We start from the raw sequence: 19,383 nt of genomic DNA on the forward strand, positions 1-19,383 counted from the left end.
CTGGAGAAGAAGAAATTTGAGCAATGCCCTAAAGGGAATTGACTAAGCTATACAGTTGGAGGAAATGCTTTTCGGACAGTGAGACTAGCCAGTGCAAACTCTGTGAGTCAGAAGTGTGCCTGGAGTGTTTGAAGAAAAACTGAGGTCAGTGTGAGCGGAACAAAATGAGTGAAGCGGGGAGTAGTAAGAGAGAAAGTCAGGAAGGTAAGGAGCAGGGGGGATTGGGTCATAGAGGGCCTTATGGGTATTGTAAAGAGTTTGGCTTTTACTTTAAATGATATAGGGAGTCATTACAGGGTTTTGAGCAGAGGAGTAATATGAAGCCACTTCTATTTTAAAAGGATCACTCTGGTTGCTGTGTTAAGAATAGACTAGGAGGATAAGGATGAAAACAATATGACCTGTTAGGAGGCTATTGCAGCAATCCAAGCTAGAGGTGGTGGTGGCTTGCACTAGGGAATAACAGAGCAGGTAGGAGAAGGGATAGGGTTCTGGATATGTTGAGGATAGAGGATTTCCTGATGGATCGAATGTGGTATGTGAGAGATAAATGTCATTAAGGATAATTGTAGGGGTTTTGGCCAGAACAACTAGAAAGATGAAATTGTCATCAGCTGAGGAAGGGAAGACTGCATGTGGAACAGTGTTAGTTCTGAATATGCTGAGTTGCCTAGTAGAATTCACATGGGGATGTAAAGCAGGCAGTTAGACACACAAATCTGGAGAAGGTGAAAGATGTCTGGGCTAGAGATGTACACTTGGTAGTACTAAACATATGTGTGTGTGTTATGTGCCAATGAGTCAGTTCCAACTTCTGGCAACACTATGACTGAGTGATGTTCACAATGTCCTGTCCTCAGTAGCCATACTCAGCTCCTATAGAATCATGTTTATGGTTTCTTTTATGGAGTCAATCCCTCTCATATTTGATTTTCCTTTTTCTTGTTGTCTTCAATTTTTCCAAGCATTATTGTGTTTTCCAGAGAACCCTCCTTCTCATGGTGGGCCCGAAATAGGACAGCTTCAGTTTTGTCGTTTTTGCCTCCAGTGACTTTTCAGGCTTAATTGGCCCTAGTAACTACTTGTTCATCTTTCTTTTGGTCCAGAGTGTCCATAGAGCTCTCTCCAACACCAACTTTCATGTGAATTATTTTTTAACTTTCAGCCTTCCTCACTGTCCAACTTTCACATTCATACATAGTAATTGGGAATATGAGGGTGTGGATAGTTTTAGCTTTGGTCTCTAATGACACATCTTTGCAACTAAACATATAGATGGTATTCAAAGTCATGAGGCTGGCTGAGATCATCCAGAAAAATAGAGAATAACCTAAAGAATTCTACCCTGGGGCACTCGAATTTCTGGAAATAGGTCAGGGTGAAGAAAAGCAAAGCCAATTGAAAGGAAATGGCCAGTGAGGAAGGAGGGAACACCAGAAACACCAAGAGAGTGTGGTGTCCTGAAAGAGAAGTGAAGAAAATGTTTCAAGGAGAAGGGATTGATCAACTGTGTCAAATGCTATTGGTAGGCTAAGTGAAATGAAGATTAAACATTGACCATTGTAATGAAAGTTTTCTAAAATTGACAGTGGTGATTGTTGCACATATCTGTAAATATGCTGAAAACCATTAAATTGTACACTTCACTTCAGATGCGTGAATTTTATGATATATGAACTCTGTCTCAATAAAACTGCTTATATGACGAACTCTGTCCAGAAAGAGTCCGGTCATTATTAACATAATGAGGACAGTTTTCCCGGCATTGCTGTGACTTGGCAGCCAAGGAGAGTGGACTGGAATGTGCGTGTGTGAACAATGAAGACTTCACTGTACTGGTCAGTGGGGGTGGTGGACACCACTGAGTGAGCATGTGTGCTGTGTGGCTGTCACATTCAAAATGACTGAGCAAGTGGAGCAATGAATCTGCCTTAAATTTTGCATTAAGCTTGAACATTTCTCCATGGAAACTATTCAGATGATTCAGAAGGCTGCAACTAAGGGCAACTGGTGATTGGCAGCTTTATCACGACAACGTGCCCACTCATGCATCATGTCTTGTGCAGAGATGTTTGGTGAAACATCAGATCACCCAGGTAACTCAGTCCCTGCTACAACCCAGATTTGGTGCCCTGCAACTTCTGGCTTTTCCCCAAACTAAAGTCACCCTTTGAAAGACAAGAGATTTCAGACCGTCAATGAGATACACGAAAATACAACAGAGCAACTGATATTGATTGGGAGAACTGTATGAGGTCCCAAGGTGCCTACTTTGAAGGGGACTGAGGTGTTATTGTTCTATATACAATGGTTTTATCTTCTTCAGTAAATGTCTCTATTTTTCATATTACATGGCTGGACAGACCTTGTATACATATGCATATACATTTTATTTGTCCATTTATCTGTCAATAGACACTTGGATTGCTCCCATTTTTGGCTATTGTGAATAATGCTTTAATGAAATGAGTGTAAAAACACCATATTTTTCAAAATGTATCTAAAAACATTACTGTGAGAAGGGGTCCATGACACACACAAAAAATTCTGAGTGGTCTGGCTAGGATTTGAACTCAGGCCACCTGGCTCTAGAGCCTGTGCTTATTCTCCACACTTACAATGTCATGCCACATCAGCAGCCTATACTCTCTTACATCAGGGCAGGCTCTGCATCAATATATGAAAGAAGAGTAAAAAGACATCTTCCAGGTATGCATGCAACCCTATTTCTATAGTTATTATTTTGGGTCTTCTCATCCCTGTTCCCTCATCCTCGCATTACTACGTGCTTTGGACTAAGATATTCTATCCTTTGGACCTGGGAATGTTTCTCTCATTCTTTTCAGTCTGCTAGCCCTGCATCTCTGTGGTTCTGGAGTGTCATTCTGCACTTTGAGAGAGTTCACTTTGCTGGGACTCACATGTTCTCCCACAGTTCTGATGCTGCTGCATTGAGGATACACTTTAACAGATTGCCCCAGCATAAGAACTTGAAACCCCGTTTTGAGCCTAGCAAGAGTAGGGCCGTATGTATTTTCCAGCAGAGTAGCCCAAACTCTGCTATATATTAGCTCTTTGCCTCTGAACTTCTGTCGCAAGGGCCAAGTGAGTACTAGAAAAGGAACACCTAAAGGGAACAGATAAATAGATTGCTATAGGAGAGATGGTTGACAGGACTGTGCAGTAGCTGGGGTTTTAGTAAGGAGGGAGTGGGAAGCAAAGAAGAGAAATGGAATTGGAAAAGATTGGAGACTGTCAGGGAAACTTGCTCTATCCCCTTGGCCTCTCTCAAAGGATAGGAAAGAAGATAGAATTGATGAATGCCTGCCTGCATAATGCAAATGCAATTCAGCTGAACCAAAGGAGGAGCAGAAGTATCTGGCAGAAAGTGCTGCTCTGAGACCTCAGCTTTGGTCATGACATGTTTACAAAGGTAGGTAGAACAGGGAGGAAGTGCTAGGTGGAGGCAAGAAGCTATTCAGGAGCACCAGCGGTCAGGAATGAGACATCATCACCCACGCCAGGAGAATCCCAAGATGAAGAGCTAAAGTGCTTTAGCTCCCCTCCTCAGGCATTTCCTGATCCATAGTTAGCTGCTCTTCAAGAATGGAGACCTCAGGCAGCCCTGGGTCTTCTAGGACTTAGAACTTGCTCCCAATGCAAAGCTACCTTTCTTATAGGGATAGCTCTAGCCATGCTCTTTCTGCATTTTTCTCCTGTCCTGGGTATCTTTGTTTCTGGATCTGTTCCTGGAGGTTCATGTCTTTCTTTCTATTAACACTTTCTTCTCTCAAGTCAGACATATGGCTGACTGGGAGTGAGATTTAGGGGTGGGGAAGAGACAAGGAGGACAGCAAATGAAAAATCCCTAAGAGATCAGTAGTGAGACCTCTTTCTAATTCTACTCTGTCCCCTTAGGCAAATTCATTCATTACCATGATTGGGTTCTTAACTACTTATTTGTTTTTATGGAAGTTATACATGTACATACATGTTCCATATAAGACTTGCAATGAAAAATAGTAACCCTTATCCCACTCTATTTCCCAATGCTTAAAGGGGATTACAGCCCTTTTAGCTGTTTCTTCTGGCAATTATTGCTTTTTCTAAATATCATGCCATTTCTGGGTTTTTAGGTATCAGATGTTATCCACTGATATCATCTATTATCCTTCTATTTTTTTAAGATTTTATTTCTTTTTACAGAGAGGGGCAGTGAGGGAGAAAGAAGGAGAGGAACATCAATGTGGGAAAGAAACATCTATTGGTTGCCTCTAGTATGTGCCCCAACTGAGTCCGAACCCGCAACACAGGTATTTGTCCTGACCAGAAATCAAATTGGCCACCTTTCCCTTTGCAGGATGATGCCCTACCACCTGAGCCACACCAGTCAGGGCATGACTTATTTTTTAATATGAAGACTTAATGCTCTCATCCTCTCCGTGAATATGCATGTACTTTCTCTCCATCTCCAATGTTACTTTTGTTAGATCAGTATTGAATGTTTATATCTTATGAGTGTGTAAATGTTATTTACAAGCTGTGACAATTAGTGTACTATTTACATTTCCTTTCTTGTAGGTTTCCCCCTGAAATTAATAGTTATCTCTCTCTTTATAGTTTGTTTAGTTAATTATTTATGTACTTATCAATTGTCACATTCTCTTCTAGAAATCTCCTTTTGGTATGTTCAAATATAATAAAATAGTTTATCAATTTTATTTCCATTTTTTCTTAGATATATGCCTCCAGAGTCTTTCATCCTCCTGCTCCAAACTGAGATAGTTGCTCTGTGAGCCTGCTACAAAGCTATTGTCCTTGGATCCTTCACCAGCAATCAGGGGATATCCTTCACTTATATCCTAGGTTGGATACCCTTTTTCCTGGTTTCTATGACTTTTGTTTGTTTGCTTACTCTCTCATTTTGGTGGAGTACATCTCCAATAGCTTCCTGAAAGGGGTGCATGGTAGATAAGTTCTTCTGAGATTTCATATCTCTTTATTCCATTTTCATACTTAATTGATAGCTTGGCTGGGTGAAAAAAAAGTCTAGGTTGCTAATTATTTTTCTTTAGATATTTGATGACATTGCTCCATTGTTTTCTGGCTTCCAGTGTTACTGCTGACAAGTCTGAAGTCATTCTAATTATCCATCCTTTATATATGACCTATTTTATGTCTCAGAAGCCTTTAGGATCTTCTCTTTGACTCCAGTATTCTGATATGTGGTAGAGCTTTTCTCATTCCTTGTGCTGAGAACTCTGTGGGTCCTCTCATTTCTATTTTACTTTCTTCTTATTCTGGAACTCACACATAAATCAGATGTTAGACCTTCCTAATTTGACTCTATAATTTTCTGCCCTCCCCCCAATTATCTATAACTTTTTGTCCAGTTTTCTGGAATATTTTTTCACCTTATATCTTCCAACCCTTCTACTGATATTTTCTTTCAGCTGTCATATTTTTAAGTTCCAAGAACTCTTTATTATTCTCTATTTGTTTTTTTATAGCTTTCCTATTTTTGTTCAATATTCTTTTCATCTCTAATGATTATAATCCCTCTCCAGTTTTCTTTTCTTCCTGTAATCATTTCTATATCCTCTGAAAACTTATCTTCTGTTTCTGTTTTTGCTTGTTTTCATGTTAAGAGTGTTTTTCTCCAGTGCTATTGGCTAGTCACTCATCTCTAGAAGCAAGGCACTAGAAAGCTGACTAGAAACCTGGTATGTATGAAGAAGGCTAGTCACACTTTAATCTGACCGGATCATTTCATTATGTGATCACTCAAGTTAATCTAATTATCCAAACTTTTTCCCACTTAGGGCCTTGGAATGTGCTGTTCCTATTGTCTCTGTGTTGATTAAAATGCATTTGGCTGAAGTACTAAAAATCTGCCTCAAGGCAGCTTCCCATTTGTTCTACCAGGAAGCTCAAAGGTAGAACAAATGTTATGGTTGATTTATCCAGTAGCCCAAAAGCACCATCAAGGACCACAATTACTTTTGCCACTCATTTTGCTTCAGTGTAAGGCTGGCCCTTCAAGGTCGTAGACATTAGGAACAGTAGGGGCTATGCGTTTCCTTGTTCAAGTTAGGAGGAGAAAGCACTGTCCCTTCCCTCAGAGTGGAACTGAAAGATTCCACTTCTCTTTGGTTTGATAGGGCCAATTTAGGTCACATGCTAACTCCTGAACCAATAAGTTACCAGGTGAATGTGAAACAATAATTGGCTTAGTTAGGCCTGGGTTCCTAAGCCAACCAATACTAAGAGGTATGAGTTTACTTTGACTTAGCCGTTCAGGATTACACTTGGAATACAGGGAGGTGGGGGAGAATTTCCTAAACTTGCATTGCTCTTTCTCGATAACAGAGGGATGTTAGTAATGTTAGGGATTCAACTGCACTGCTGGAATCCTCTTTTACTTTTTTCTACAACTGGCCTCAGGCCTCAGTTTAAATGTCCTCACAGAAATGGGTCTCCCTGGTTATTGTTTATCCTCACATCTTTGTTTCTCTTTTAACACTTAACACAGGTTGTCATTCTAAATTGTTTGGTGACGTGGACTCCATCCTGCGGAGTCCGTATATTGAGGATGCAATGAAACAAATTCACACAGACTACCGAAGTCCTGTGGAGAAAAAGTGACGGCACAGTCACTCTCTGAGAGAGAGAGCACCTCAACCCTTGCCTTGACAAGCTTTTATTGGCTTTCTAATAGCATAATACATCAAAGAAGGTTCTCATTCATTATGCTCAGGTTTACTTTAGGTGATTACTTTTTACAGGTAACAAAGGGAAGGATGTTACTGACTACTTTCTACAAATTAGCAAGGAAATATGTTGCAAATGCAAGGTAATGATAAGAGTAATTGGTCTGGTTACACTCTGTCCTTGGGAAAATTACCACAGACTTCAGAAAGTTACTTTAAAGATATGCAGTAAGCATTTGCTGTTTCAATTCAGAGTGAGGGAGTTTTAGCAAGAGCAAGCCTCAGAGCAGCCTAGGTATAATGCAGGCCTGGTTCCCCGCGGGAAAGCCGATCTGTGGGTTTGGCTTCCTGTGTGCCGACATGCGCCTATAGGCTTTCCAATAGGACTGGGCTACATTTACCATTGCCAAGTGGATCGGTTCCCTATAGTTTGGTTTGTTTACTTGTGAATTGTCAGCCTCCTCCCTTAAAGTATTAACTTCATGAGTTCAGAGACCTGTTTTGTTCACCACTGTACAGCCAGTTCCTAGGAGTATCTGGCACATAATAGATAAACTGTTAATATTTGATGAAGAAATCAATGAACCCAGAAACAATAGTATCTTCCTTTCTCACTAAATATCCAAAATATATTTTGAAGCTGCACACTTTTGCCATTCTACTGCTACCATCTCAGTCCAAGGGGCTATCTTTTCTTTCCTGATGTAGTGGACATCTTTTGTTTTATTTGTCTAGCATTCTCTTTTTCAGGGGGAACAAATCCTTTTCCTCTGATAAATCTGTTCCTTCCCATACTAATCATTTGATTTTACTGGTGGGGCTGCTCTCATTATATCCTGCCCCATGCCCACCTTCCAACCACAGGGCAGGCAGGCCCCTGGCCCATCAGAGCCCTGAGATTTTCAACACAGAAACTAAAGAAAGAGAATCAGACTCTCTCTTGGATAAGCTGTGAGATGTGAAGGCAGGTACTGCTGGTAGCTGTTTCCTATTGTGTCAAGGAGTCTGGGTCTGAGGAAATAAAGCAAGATAGGAGACATGAAGGCATCCCCTTTTTTGCTGGTTTTAATTTTCCCTAGTGTCAGCTACAGCCCATCCCATCCAACAGTTTGGTTATATAGAAACTAACAAATCCTCTTTTTGACCTAATTTGTCTCAATTACATTTCAGTTATCTGTTACAAAATGAGGCCCAGCATCCTGGATGTGTGCAATGGCTTCCTGACTGCTCTCCTCATTTCCATTTACCTGCTCTAATTCATTTTCCTCTGGCAGAGTGGTCTCTTCAGAATTTACATCCTGCTGATTGAAGAGCACAGTCTGGGTTAGACTCTCAGCTCCACCTTTTATTGTCTGAATTTCTTTGGGAAAGTGATCTAACCTGCCTGTTCCAAGGTTTTTAAATTGGTAGAAAGGAGTTGGAGTTACTGGCATCTCAAAAAGTCATTGTGAGGCTCAACTAAGAAAAGTGCACTTGATAAGCACTCACTTAATGTTAGCTAGTAGTGGTGTTAGCAGTAGTAACCCAGATCATGTCACTGCCCTACCTACTTTCTGACCTAGTTTCACACCCCCCTGCTCACTAGGCTTCAGTGACTTGCCTATTACCTATCCAGTAGATAGGCTCTTGATGAGATGGCTTGAGGGAGCAGGGCTTTGGGGCCTTCCCTCTCCTGAAATGTTTTCCCTGTCCCCTGGCCTAGCTAACTCCTTGTCCTTTTGCCTCAGTTCAGATGTCACTTGCTTCACCTTCCTAATCAAAGTTGAGATCTAGGGTCTACAGGTGTACTCCCTTCATAAAACAAATGGTACTATGATTTCTTACCAGGGCAGGTAGAAGAATTGTTTACAGATAGTCTTCATTCAGATTACACTGAGATCTATTTGACCGGTAGGTGCTTATGCTATGTGCACTGTTAAATATTTTGAATATCATCCTTGCAAAGAATCTCTTTCCTTCAAAACAATTATCACAATTTGCATATACATATATAGATAAATATATATATATATACACACAGAAGTACATATATATGAAAGACCTGTTTCCTCTCTATACTATATATTCCATAAATATAGAGATATGTGTGTTTTGTTCATCACTATATGCCTAATGTGTAATATAATAGTTGACACAGTTGGTGTACAGAACAATGAATATTTGTTGAAAGAATAAGTGAAATTTTTTAAAAACTTGTGGAAGAATTAGATTGGAGGTGTAGTAACCAGTCTAGGTTCTGATAGGATTGGAAATATACCGTTGGGCATGAGGGAGGGTAGGATGAGTGGATACGGGAAGACTGGTTACAGGGTTGTTCACTCTCTCACCCACTTGAGCTGCTGGAATTGATAAAGAGGTCACAGGTGCCAAAGGAAACTTTCTTCTTTATTCTATGCTATCTTACTCTTCTCTGGCTGGCTTGGTTTTCACCATGGGGCTGATTCTGTGGCTTCTCTACATGTAAGGGGACACACATGGCTTGAATCCATTGGGAACCTGGGGCTAGGAGGTCAGATTGTTGCTGTAGGTCTTCAGGTGATGTCTCCACCCTTTAAGTCTGGTTTCCTTATTTGACTTTATATCTGGGACCCCTAAATCCTGATTCATTTCCTTCTTTGCTTCAGAGACTTGGGTCCTCATTCTTTTTAATTTATTCCCTAACTTTCAACTCTGTGCTGAGTTTAAATGGAGGTATTTTCTCTTCTCACTGGCTGTTGGGCAGTGGCCTCAATTGTTAACCACCTGGGTCCCTCCTCATGACATGGCAGCTGGTTCCCCACAGCCAGTGATCCAAGAGAGAGTTGAAAACATACCGTAAGTCACAGTGTCTTTTATGGTTTAGCATCAGATGTGACATATCATCACTTCTGCCATAATCTATTAGTCACACAGACCAATGCTGATTCAGTGTGGAAGAAGACTACACAAGGATGTGAATACCAGGAGGGAGGGATCATTAGGGGCCATCTCAGAGACTGGCTTCCACAGATGGGTTAGAGAAATTTGGAGAAGGAATAACAAATTTTAGGATTTGAAGAAGGGAAATGGAGGAGACATTAACCAAATAAATGCCTATTACGGGCGCAGCCCTTTATATCAAGTTATTAATCTTTTCTGCAACACTGAGGGGTAAATCTTACCCTTATTTTCATATAAAGGAATTGAAACATGAAGAAAATACGTGTCTAAAATTAAATCCAGTAAGTAGCAGAGTCAAGATTTGTTGCATTGTTATGTGTGTCACTTCAGTCACATTTAGTATGTCCCAAAGGGAGGGATATATGCTACTGATGGTAAGAGAAACAGTTTTAGTTAGCGTAGGGTACCAATTCAACCAGTGCTCCACAAGAGTTTTTTTAAAATATGCAATACCTGACTATTTAGTCAGGGGCACTGACCTCTTTTCCCTTAGGTTGTCAAATAAAAAAATGACAACAACCAACATAACAATAGCTGTCTGGTGTGAATGAGTCAAAATTATACCTATTTTTTGTCAGATTGGCAAAAAATAGATTTTTGGTATACCACAGAATTTTAGTAATTAATTTATATGTGCCATGAGATGAAAAGGTTAAATATCACTGATATAGAGACATAGCACTGAATGACATTGAAAGTATAAAAATCAAATGCTTTTCAATCTCCTGATGAGGTCAAGAGAAAGCTTCAGTTTGGAGGACTTATGCCTTATTACTTCTCTAACAGTTGTTAGTTTCCCTTTTTAAGAAAGAGAGGGAAGGCCCAAAGTTCAGCATCTTCAACAATGATATATTTTTTTTTGCTAGAATTTAATAATATTTCATTTGGTAAATGTTTCATTTTTATTGTATTTATTTTTATAGTTACCTTCTGTTTGTGGGCAAGTGATACTGATTTTAAACATACTAAAAGAATGTGAGGTTTGAGTTATATACTTATTTAAGACTGCTACAAAAAATTGAATAGACAGTAGTTCAAATGATACTTGCATATGGCAAATATTTTGAGGATGGCACTGACTGAGATTAATTGCCTTCTCATTAGTTCTTTGTTCAGGAGGAAGCAAATTTGAAGTTCCAGCCTCAAGTGGGTTCTGCTATGGGAACTAATTGTAGAGAATTGCAAGTTAAAATTCACAACCAATTCTTTCCTGTGATGTTTCCTAAACATTTCTCCTTTAATGAATTCCTCAGGGCTGGTGGGGGAGTTTTGTAGATAGATTTAATGGAGCTAAGTATGAGAATGAGTGTAATGGGAAACTTATTCAATTGCCTATTAAAAACCAGGTGTGGCTGGTGCAGACAGTACAGAGGGGAAAAGGACATATGTGCATTTCCCCATGTCTTAGTCCAGGATCCAACATCAGTCTGGTTTTGCGGGTCCTCCAGTACTTCCAAGCCATTGTATCCTCACACCTAAAGTGTCTGTGGTGGAATGCACAGGACCAAAGTTTTAGGACATAAGGGACGTGGCTGCGAATTTCTATATTAGAGGGGTTTGGGTTGGGGGACAACGTGGTTGGAAGGGGGTTTCTGAAGTTGCGTTTGTGTATGACTTTACACACGTGGACACCTTAAGTGTCTAAAAAGGTGGTGTGGTATTTTAAGTAACAGGGCCAACTTTAGTCACAAGTCCTGATAAAAGAGAATCGCCTAGGCCATTTCTGAGCGCCCTCCACTCCGCCCTCCTGTAGTCCCTCTGGGTTACTTTGTCACTATCCCAAACCAAACTCGCATGAGGTCACTCTTCCAGGTCACGTGCTCAGGCTCGCGGAAGCGCCACATAGCCAGCCGCGCCCCTCCACCCCCGCCCTGCCACGTGACCCGGTCTACTTTTTCCCCCCTCCCTACTCAAAGCTTTGCTCGGGAAGCCCCGCCCCACCCGGCGCGCAGGGCTTGAGAACCTCCGCCCATCATCTGCCCAGGCTGAAGCGTGGCCGACCACCCCACGTGTTCCTTTCTGCCCAATGGGAGCAGGGGCCGTGCGCGAAAGGGCGGGGAAGAAAGAACGACTTCGTTTACGCTTCGAGAAAGGGGCGGAGCCCGTAACGTCGGAGTGAACGAGGGGACGCAACGGAGGCAGGCCGGAGCCGCTGCCGTCGCCATGACCCGTGAGCACTGAGACTTCTCTCCTCTTGCTCTCTTTCCTCTGTCCACCCTAGACAGGACTGCCTAATCCTGGGATTGACTTCCTTTTGGCCTCCTCAGCGAGCTCTTTTTCTGGGAGCGCTCTTTAGCGACCCTCACACTCGAAGCCCGGAAATCGGCCCTTTGCCCACTACCACTTCTTGAGAAACACTGGTCCCCCCACCCCACCGGTCAGGCAAAGGGCCACCCCGACCTTTCATGATGGAGGGAGAAGCCTACATCTGGGTGAAAGGCCCAGTGCCCCCCACTCCCATTTTTGGCCCATCCCCCACAGACCCAAACCGTTCATACACACCACCACCTGTCTGGGCCCCACGCCTCCCCGAAACAAGAAACACGCCTCTAGCAAGCTCCTGGGGACCGCCTTTCCTCCACTCTATTTTCTCTGCTCCGTGGCAGGCAGCTCGGCCCTCTCAACCCCCGCCCCTCCCCCTCCCCCATCAGCCTAAGCCCCGAAATGGGCTGGTGTCAGGACTCACACCTTAACTGGTGTCCGGGTGAGGTTAGGGGGTCATCGGTGTGTAGCCAGAAAGGCCCCCGCGTCTCACCTTTTGCTTGCTTTCTTTAGGTGGTAACCAGCGCGAGCTCGCCCGCCAGAAGAATATGAAAAAGCAGAGCGACTCGGTTAAGGGAAAGCGCCGAGATGATGGGCTTTCTGCTGCCGCCCGCAAGCAGAGGTAGACCCTGGGCTGGGAGGGAAAGAGAGGGGTGAGACTTGGGTTAGACCATGGGTTGTACCGAAAAGAGAGCTACCTCAGGGCTTATATCTGAACTACTCGTGAGGGGCAGCGTGTTTTGCTTCCTCTAGGGTTTTATTTCCTCCCCATGCTAGAAATCGTTAGCTCACTGCTTTACAGGAAGGGACTGGGGCGGGTGCCTGCTCTAGGTCTGATTCCTGAGTGCCCCTGTTGTCTGACCTTAAGGGCAAGGGCAGGGAGCTTCACGTTTCAAATGCATTAGTGGTTATGACAGCCCTGTACTTTTTCCCTGTCCTTGCTGTTCATTTCTCTTCCCTTCTCCCAACCTTTTCACTCGTGTTGCTGGGTGTAGTACTCAGCACAGACTAGCAGTGTGTGGCCAAACTTCTGACCCCTCGGCCAATAGCCAGGTAGAGACTGGCTGCCTTTTTTGAGCTTCAGCTCTCTTCCTTTTATTCTCCTAGGGTGGGAATACAGCAGCCACACGCTGAATTTTGTCCCATCCACTTCCATCTTATCCTTTGTGCCCTTTACCCCCGTGCATCTTGTCCCCTTTGCCCTCTGGTACCTCCCAGTGCCCCATCATCTCTACCCCCAGGGACTCGGAGATCATGCAGCAGAAGCAGAAAAAGGCAAACGAGAAGAAGGAGGAACCCAAGTAGCTTTGTGGCTTCGTGTCCAACCCTCTTGCCCTTCGCCTGTGTGCCTGGAGCCAGTCCCACCATGCTCGCGTTTCCTCCTGTAGTGCTCACAGGTCCCAGCACCGATGGCATTCCCATTGCCCTGAGTCTGCAGCGGGTCCCTTTTGTGCTTCCTTCCCCTCAGGTAGCCTCTCTCCTCCTGGGCCACTCCTGGGGGTGAGGAGGTTACCCCTTCCCAGTGTTTTTTATTCCTGTGGGGCTCACCCCAAAGTATTAAAAGTAGCTTTGTAATTCCTTGAGCGCCTGGTTTGACTGGGGATTTGGGGTGGGGTGGGGATGGAGGAATGGCTGCCCTTTCCCAGGAATAGGGGAGAGAACTTTAAATTTTTAAAGGTTGTGGATATGTAGCCTAAATGAAATATCAGAGAAAAGTTCTTTATTATTACTATAACAAACATTCAAGCACTCTGGGAATGTGGTAGAAGACTCTTCTAAGAGCCATAGGGACTTCTTTTCTGTAATTTTTGTCCACTACTTAGACCTTAAACACCATCCCAGGGATGGAGTTGAGGGCCTAAGGAGGAAGGCTCCAAGACCCAAGTTTATGCCCTTCTTCCTTATTCTTTCTCAGTTTGTTTGCCTGCTTGAAAGCGGGCCCCAAAAGCCTGCTGCTCACTGACTTCTTACAGTCAGCTGCTTTCAAGTGTTCACATTGTCTTCTTTCATTCCTCATGAAGTGAGGGTGGTTTTTGTCTTCCCACTACTTTGACCTTAAGATCAGGATTAAAACCTAGGGTAGTGTCTGTTCTTTTCTTCCTGTGTCTGGGTTTGTTCTGGGCTTCTTATATCCCTGTGCCCAGGGCTGAATTGCTTGTTTCTTTTTATCTCCAAGGGCAGAGCCAAATGAGTCTTCAGTCCCTCTTGGTTTTTCCCCTGCCCTCATCTCCACCATGAGAGCCAGGAAAGGGCTGGTATCACACTATCTGCTGGGGTCAGCAGTGGTTCCCTGAGTTGCTAGCTTGGGAGTCAGGCTCTTCAGTTAGGGTGAAGATATAATGGTAGCTCTAGTGAGTCAGATACTTGCCCAGGGCATTAGGGTATATATAACCACTTTTTCCAATTCAGACTAATATTGACTTCAGCCTAAACAAGGTAACTGCCCATTATGTCCTTGAGGTATTTGCTGGGCTGTACAGTTCCCCTGAACCAAGACTAGGAGCATAGCCTCAAAGGAACCAGCTTTGTTAAAAGTATCTAAACTGGATGTTTACTATCTGGCAACACTAATACGATGGCAGTGTCGCATAAAGATAGGCGGCGGCTTGGGGTCCTGGGTGGGGGGCCAACAGAGTGGTGCCAGTAGCAGCCCCACATAGAGGAGTGCACAGGCCCAGCATGAGGCAGTCTTGACCCAGAAGGTAGCCCAGCTCCCCTTGGTGAAGGTCTTTTCCAGTTCTGCTCCCTCATAGCTGTGAAACCAAAGTCTGTGGTTAGAAAATATGCATCTAGACCTGTCCTACCTTCCCACCAGATTATGGCAGACGCATGTGTGTCTCCTGGAAACCTTTGGGAGTGGCCTTGGCTTGCTCTTTGCCTCAAGTAGCTAGGATTTCAGGAGAGTATCCCAGGCTACCTCCATCCTACCTGAACCAGTTAGTAAGGGTAACCATGACATAGAGGGATGCAAGGAAGAAGACGAAGTGAAAGGCAGAGTAGCTGTAGGAAAGGTGCTGGGCTTGCACTGGAGGAACTGGAGAGGTCTCTTGGTCATCTGGCCTGGCAGCTCCTTCCCCTTGCCCTGAAGAGAGGGAGGGGCTGCTGAAATACCTCTTCCCTCCCGCTGCATGCCCCCCCCCCCCCCCCCGCATTTGTGAAGGCACTGAAGGGCTCTTTGGCACTGCAGAAATCTACACTTTCTTATGGATCCTTACTTGACACTCACCTTCCTTTGCCTCCACTGTTTCAGGACAACAGAAACAGAGTGAGGGCTTCTGTAAAACAAAAGGCAGCATGTTTTGGAATGAGTTTGAAAAGAATGTGAAGGTTTTAATAGAAAATTCCCTTCTTTGAAAAGTTAATTTGGTGTAAGAAGTAGAGGCACACCTGGGTTCAAATGTTAGCTCCAGCATATAACTGGCTATGGGAATTTTGGTAAGATGTTTAATCTGTGCCTCAATTTCTCCATTTGTAAAGTGGAGCAAATACCTACCTCACAGGGTTGTTGTGAGGATTACATTAAATGAGATTATGTATGTAAAGTAGCACAGTGCCTAGCACATTTTGGGTACTCAATAAAAGGTAATAGCAGCTAGAATCTGAGCTTTCTGGGTAGAGATTGGTAGGGGGTGTGTGTGTGTGTCTGTATGTGAGGAGGGAGGGGAATTGGGGATACTGAGCTTTCCATTCTCACCTGGAACTCATAGCTGTAAACCTTGATGATCCACAAGGGCCCAAATACCTCAGCCAGGTAGGAAGCCTCATTGCTGAGAAAAAACAGTTCTCAGGCAGGTTCAGTCAAACAGCAGGAGGGACTGCCTTAGGGCATCTACTGCCAGCTGGTCCATATAGGTAACTCAGGAGAGTATTGTGATCCCAGAACCCCTTTCCCCCCAAAAGATTTAGAAATCTTCATATGAAGGGCCCTATGATACTTACGTATTTTCATTCTCAAATTATTCCCCTTGGCCCTCTTCACTTACAAATCATCTGACAAGTGCTATGCTTAGAAACTGTTTCTGTTAATGGGGAGCTTTCCTTTTACCTTGCTTTAAAGTTTAAATAAACATGGCCCCAGACAGTCTGACCATCCTTCCATGTCCTTCTCTCATACCTGTTCCCTTAACACTTTTACGCACCAAGCAAAAAGCACACAAGCATACATGATGCCAGCACTCAACACTGCCAGGGAAGTATCTGGTGTTTGAGGTTCCGTTATACTTGTGCCAGGCAGGCATAGAGTATGATTCTCTCCTTGAAGGATTACTGAGAAAGGATAAGAGAAGAGAAAGGTGGTGAGAACAAGCTAGGTATTTGGTAGGAAGAGAAAAAATGTTTTAGCATGGGGAGTCCAGGTCCTGTTCTTACCACTCTCTGGAGGTCGGCTGGACAGTGCAGAGAAGGTCAGGTACATGATGTAACAGCTGATGATAGAGGCTTGTAGAAGGCCAGAGCCCAGTTGCTCTGGTAAGAATGTGGATCATTGCTTTTGTCTACGGGTAGTAATTTCCTCCACTCTTACCCCCACCCACACTTGTCTCCTCATCCTTGGGGAGGGGGGGGAGCAGAGAACTAAGATTAGGGAAACTAATGAAATTTGCTGTACTAAAGTCCCCAAAATCTGGGATGTTGTAAGGCAAGGAAGGCATCTGGGATGATACCCACTGAGGCGGATGCAAGGAGCAATGGAGAGGAAGGAGAGGAGGCCACAGAAACAAAGGTGCAGACTAAGCAGTATCTTGTTGAGCAGGCAGCCAGCTGGGTGCGTGTAGTAGTGGAACAGGAACACAGCTGCCATGCCTGCCATGCTGTAGAATCCTAGGGTGGCCAGCAGCATGGCTAGGAACCAGCGGCAGTCTTGGGATGCACCTGTTTGCCTAAGGGTGGGTGGGAGGTGGGCAATGGCTTGGGGCTCCAACATTTTTCTGTTTACCCTCTCCCAACTATTCCTCCCAGAAGACTGGTTATGACTACCCATCTCACCTGGTCCACAGAGTTACCAGATTCCTGAGCTTTTTTGATATTGCTCAGTGGGAATTTAGGAAACCACTGTCCCAAGCCCACTGGGTCTACTAATGTCAGACAGTATTCCCAGGAAGAGCCTTTAGGGTTATGTGCTCCTTACCAGTTCTTATTCCAGGAATGGGCAAACGCTGTGATAAGCACCAGCTGCAGCAGGATGAATGTAAAGCCTCCACAAATGCCAATGTAATGCCAAGCTGCAAGTGGGGCACCGGTGGGAAAATGTAGCTCATCATATCGTTACTCCTGGTTCTATTTCTACCTTCTCTTTTTCTTTTATTATTTTTAAATTCTCAACCAAGGATATGTTCTATTGATTTTTAGAGAGGGCAGGGGGAGAGAAACATAGATCAGTTGCCTTTGGTACATGCCCTAACAGGATTGAACCTGCAGCCCTTTGGTGTATGGGATGATGCTCCAACTGAGCCACTTGGCCAGGGCTACCCTCTATTTTTCTTAGAAAAATCTTTTAGCCTATTGTTCAGGATGTGAGATGGAAGGTACCTGGGAAGAGATGCTCGTCAGGGATGCAGAAGGTAACAGCACAGATACCTAGCAGGAACAGTAGCTTGAGGAGCCAGAAGCTGGTTAGCAGGGAAAGAAAACCAGTCTCAGAAGAAAGGGCAAAGGAGAGTGAAAAGTCCTTAATGGAGGAAAGCAAAGGAAAAAGCAAAACTATAGGAGAGGGAGAGAAGAAACAACTAAGCATAGGAAAGGAGGAACCAGTTTCCTCCTTTCCTATGCTTAGAGATAGGGAGAGGGGCTAGAAACAGGCCCCTCACAGCTTATTCCAAATTATAACTCCCAGATACCTAAATAACACCGGGACAGCATTTTACCCTTGATACAGGATGACCGTTTGCACTGTTGACATGGGGTTTGCCCCTAACTCCACTGTTACCTCCATTTTAGAAAGTAGTTCAAAGAGGATAAATGTGTGGCTTATGGTCACACAGCAAGTACATCAGAAGCAGGGACTTAAACCTGTTGTCTGTCTTTACAGTGCTATTATTTCATCTTGCGATTTCCTTTATGGTTATGTCTACTTCCCTCCCCACCCAAAGAGTACACACACCTATTATGCAGGTGTGCCCGCAGGCTGGTAGGGGAGTGGAGGTGGACCAGCAGCACAGCCTGCAGCAGGTGGAAGGTGGCAGTTCCTGCACAAACTCGGTACACAGCCCCAGAGCCACTGAGCACTGGGCAGTGAGAGTGGCCAAACAGATGGGCACACAACTCTGAAGGCATCTGGATCTGGAAGGGAGGGCAAGTTATGCATAGAGAGGTACCTGCTTCTCATGGGTATTATTCACTCATTTGTTCCTGTCCCCAATCTGTATGTCTAGTCAGTGCAACCTGATCCCCTCACACTTACCCCATGTGTTTTACCCCATACCCTCTCCATTACAGTTCTTGACAACAGGAGACAGCAGACTACTGAGGCCCCTGCATGGAGGAGGATGTAGAACAGGCGGCTATAAGTGGACTCTGTGAGATAAGGCCACCTAGAATGGCAGCAGCAGGTACAGGGAACAGATCTACAGCAGGGCACCTGTGGGTATAGCAGATGCAGGGAAGCAAGGTAGAGATTTGCTGAGGAAACAGTTACATTAATGTATGTGTGAATTTAAACCATGAGGCTGAATTCCAAAATTTCCCCTTCTCCTTTCTTCCAAGCTATTTAGGATTGCCACCCACTGACATCAAGTAGAACTTCCATCATGAGTTTACCTACTGGCTCAAGCAGACCTTTCTAAAAGCCTAAGTCACACTTGGCCTCTAACCTTTCCCTGGACCTAAATATATGGTACTGGGAAGTTGGGAGGAGAGGTTTAATGATGAGTAGTCTTAGAGGCATAGAAGCAGAAGGGGAAGGAAGGCTTATCTTTATTGGCTCTGATGGGTTTTCCACCCCAGCTTCAGCCACCATTCCCTTCCACTTTTCAGATAGCTATCCTTTAAGGAGCTTTCAAACCTCTGCCCAAGTGCCCTCTCACCTGATAGAAGGGAGGTTTCACTATGACACTGCAGACTTCACTGTGTTGCTGTGTCAGGTGAAGGGAGGTGCTGGGGCCTGCGATGGCCTTTGCACCCACCATCTTTGTCCCAGCGATTAGGCCCAGGTCTACGAGGTGGAAGGTTGATGAAAAAATAGAAGATCTTTTGTCCTCAGCCCACTGGACTGCCGCTGTGCTGGGGCTCATCCAATCTAGGGCAGAGTTGGGAGGAACTTCAGGAAAAGAACACAGACTTCCAGGGTGTAGTAAGTGCAGATGTCCCCGTGAAACGACTTTCTCCTAAGGGCCCTTAGGCCACGCAGATGTTCTCCACAGATTAGAGAGTAGTTGCTTGTGGCCTCCTGTGGATTAGCATTCTTAATTGGTTTAGGATTAGACAGCACCTATGCTGGTTGAATGGAATTCCATGGGTGTGTGTGGGGGGAGGGAAGAGTGATGGGAGGAATCCACTA

General features: G+C 44.2%; 2 protein-coding genes across 4 annotated transcripts; one reads left to right on the plus strand and one right to left on the minus strand.

Moving 5' to 3' along the window:
* The first annotated feature begins 11,646 nt into the window (after positions 1-11,646).
* Positions 11,647-13,469, plus strand: SERF2 (small EDRK-rich factor 2). 2 transcript variants are annotated; one of them, XM_045823822.1, is made up of 3 exons: positions 11,647-11,799; positions 12,405-12,513; positions 13,110-13,469. In XM_045823822.1, exons 1-3 carry the CDS (start codon positions 11,793-11,795, stop codon positions 13,393-13,395), a joined length of 402 nt encoding a protein of 133 aa, XP_045679778.1. In that variant the 5' UTR covers positions 11,647-11,792; the 3' UTR covers positions 13,396-13,469. The 2 variants fall into 2 exon arrangements, with proteins under 2 accessions (XP_045679778.1, XP_045679777.1); XM_045823821.1 differs by having other exon boundaries at positions 11,649-11,799; positions 13,133-13,469.
* A 127-nt stretch (positions 13,470-13,596) lies between these two features.
* On the minus strand, positions 13,597-19,345 carry SERINC4 (serine incorporator 4). 2 transcript variants are annotated; one of them, XM_045823814.1, is made up of 12 exons: positions 18,911-19,344; positions 18,289-18,465; positions 17,989-18,167; positions 17,418-17,497; positions 17,017-17,110; positions 16,557-16,768; positions 16,260-16,355; positions 16,031-16,157; positions 15,586-15,658; positions 15,118-15,166; positions 14,820-14,973; positions 13,597-14,644 (listed from the first exon to the last, which is right to left on the minus strand). In XM_045823814.1, the coding sequence occupies exons 1-12, from the start codon at positions 19,115-19,117 to the stop codon at positions 14,446-14,448; spliced, it is 1,647 nt and encodes a 548-aa protein (XP_045679770.1). In that variant the 5' UTR covers positions 19,118-19,344; the 3' UTR covers positions 13,597-14,445. The 2 variants fall into 2 exon arrangements, with proteins under 2 accessions (XP_045679770.1, XP_045679769.1); XM_045823813.1 differs by having other exon boundaries at positions 13,597-14,973; positions 16,055-16,157; positions 18,911-19,345.
* Positions 19,346-19,383: the final 38 nt, after the last annotated feature.

This window comes from Phyllostomus hastatus, unplaced genomic scaffold, assembly GCF_019186645.2.
Source record: "Phyllostomus hastatus isolate PE091 unplaced genomic scaffold, TTU_PhHast_1.1 phas_scaffold_501, whole genome shotgun sequence".
NCBI lineage: Eukaryota > Metazoa > Chordata > Mammalia > Chiroptera > Phyllostomidae > Phyllostomus > Phyllostomus hastatus.

Coding starts and splice junctions, on each gene's coding strand:
- SERF2 (XM_045823822.1), top strand. Junction 12,514..13,109: donor GCTGCCGCCCGCAAGCAGAG/GTAGACCCTGGG, acceptor GGTACCTCCCAG/TGCCCCATCATCTCTACCCC.
- SERINC4 (XM_045823814.1), bottom strand. CDS start 19,117: ATGAGCCCCAGCACAGCGGCAGTCCAGTGGGCTGAGGACAAAAGATCT. Junction 17,498..17,988: donor CGGGCACACCTGCATAATAG/GTGTGTGTACTC, acceptor CCTGCTAACCAG/CTTCTGGCTCCTCAAGCTAC. Junction 16,158..16,259: donor CAGCCGACCTCCAGAGAGTG/GTAAGAACAGGA, acceptor ATCCTTTCTCAG/TAATCCTTCAAGGAGAGAAT.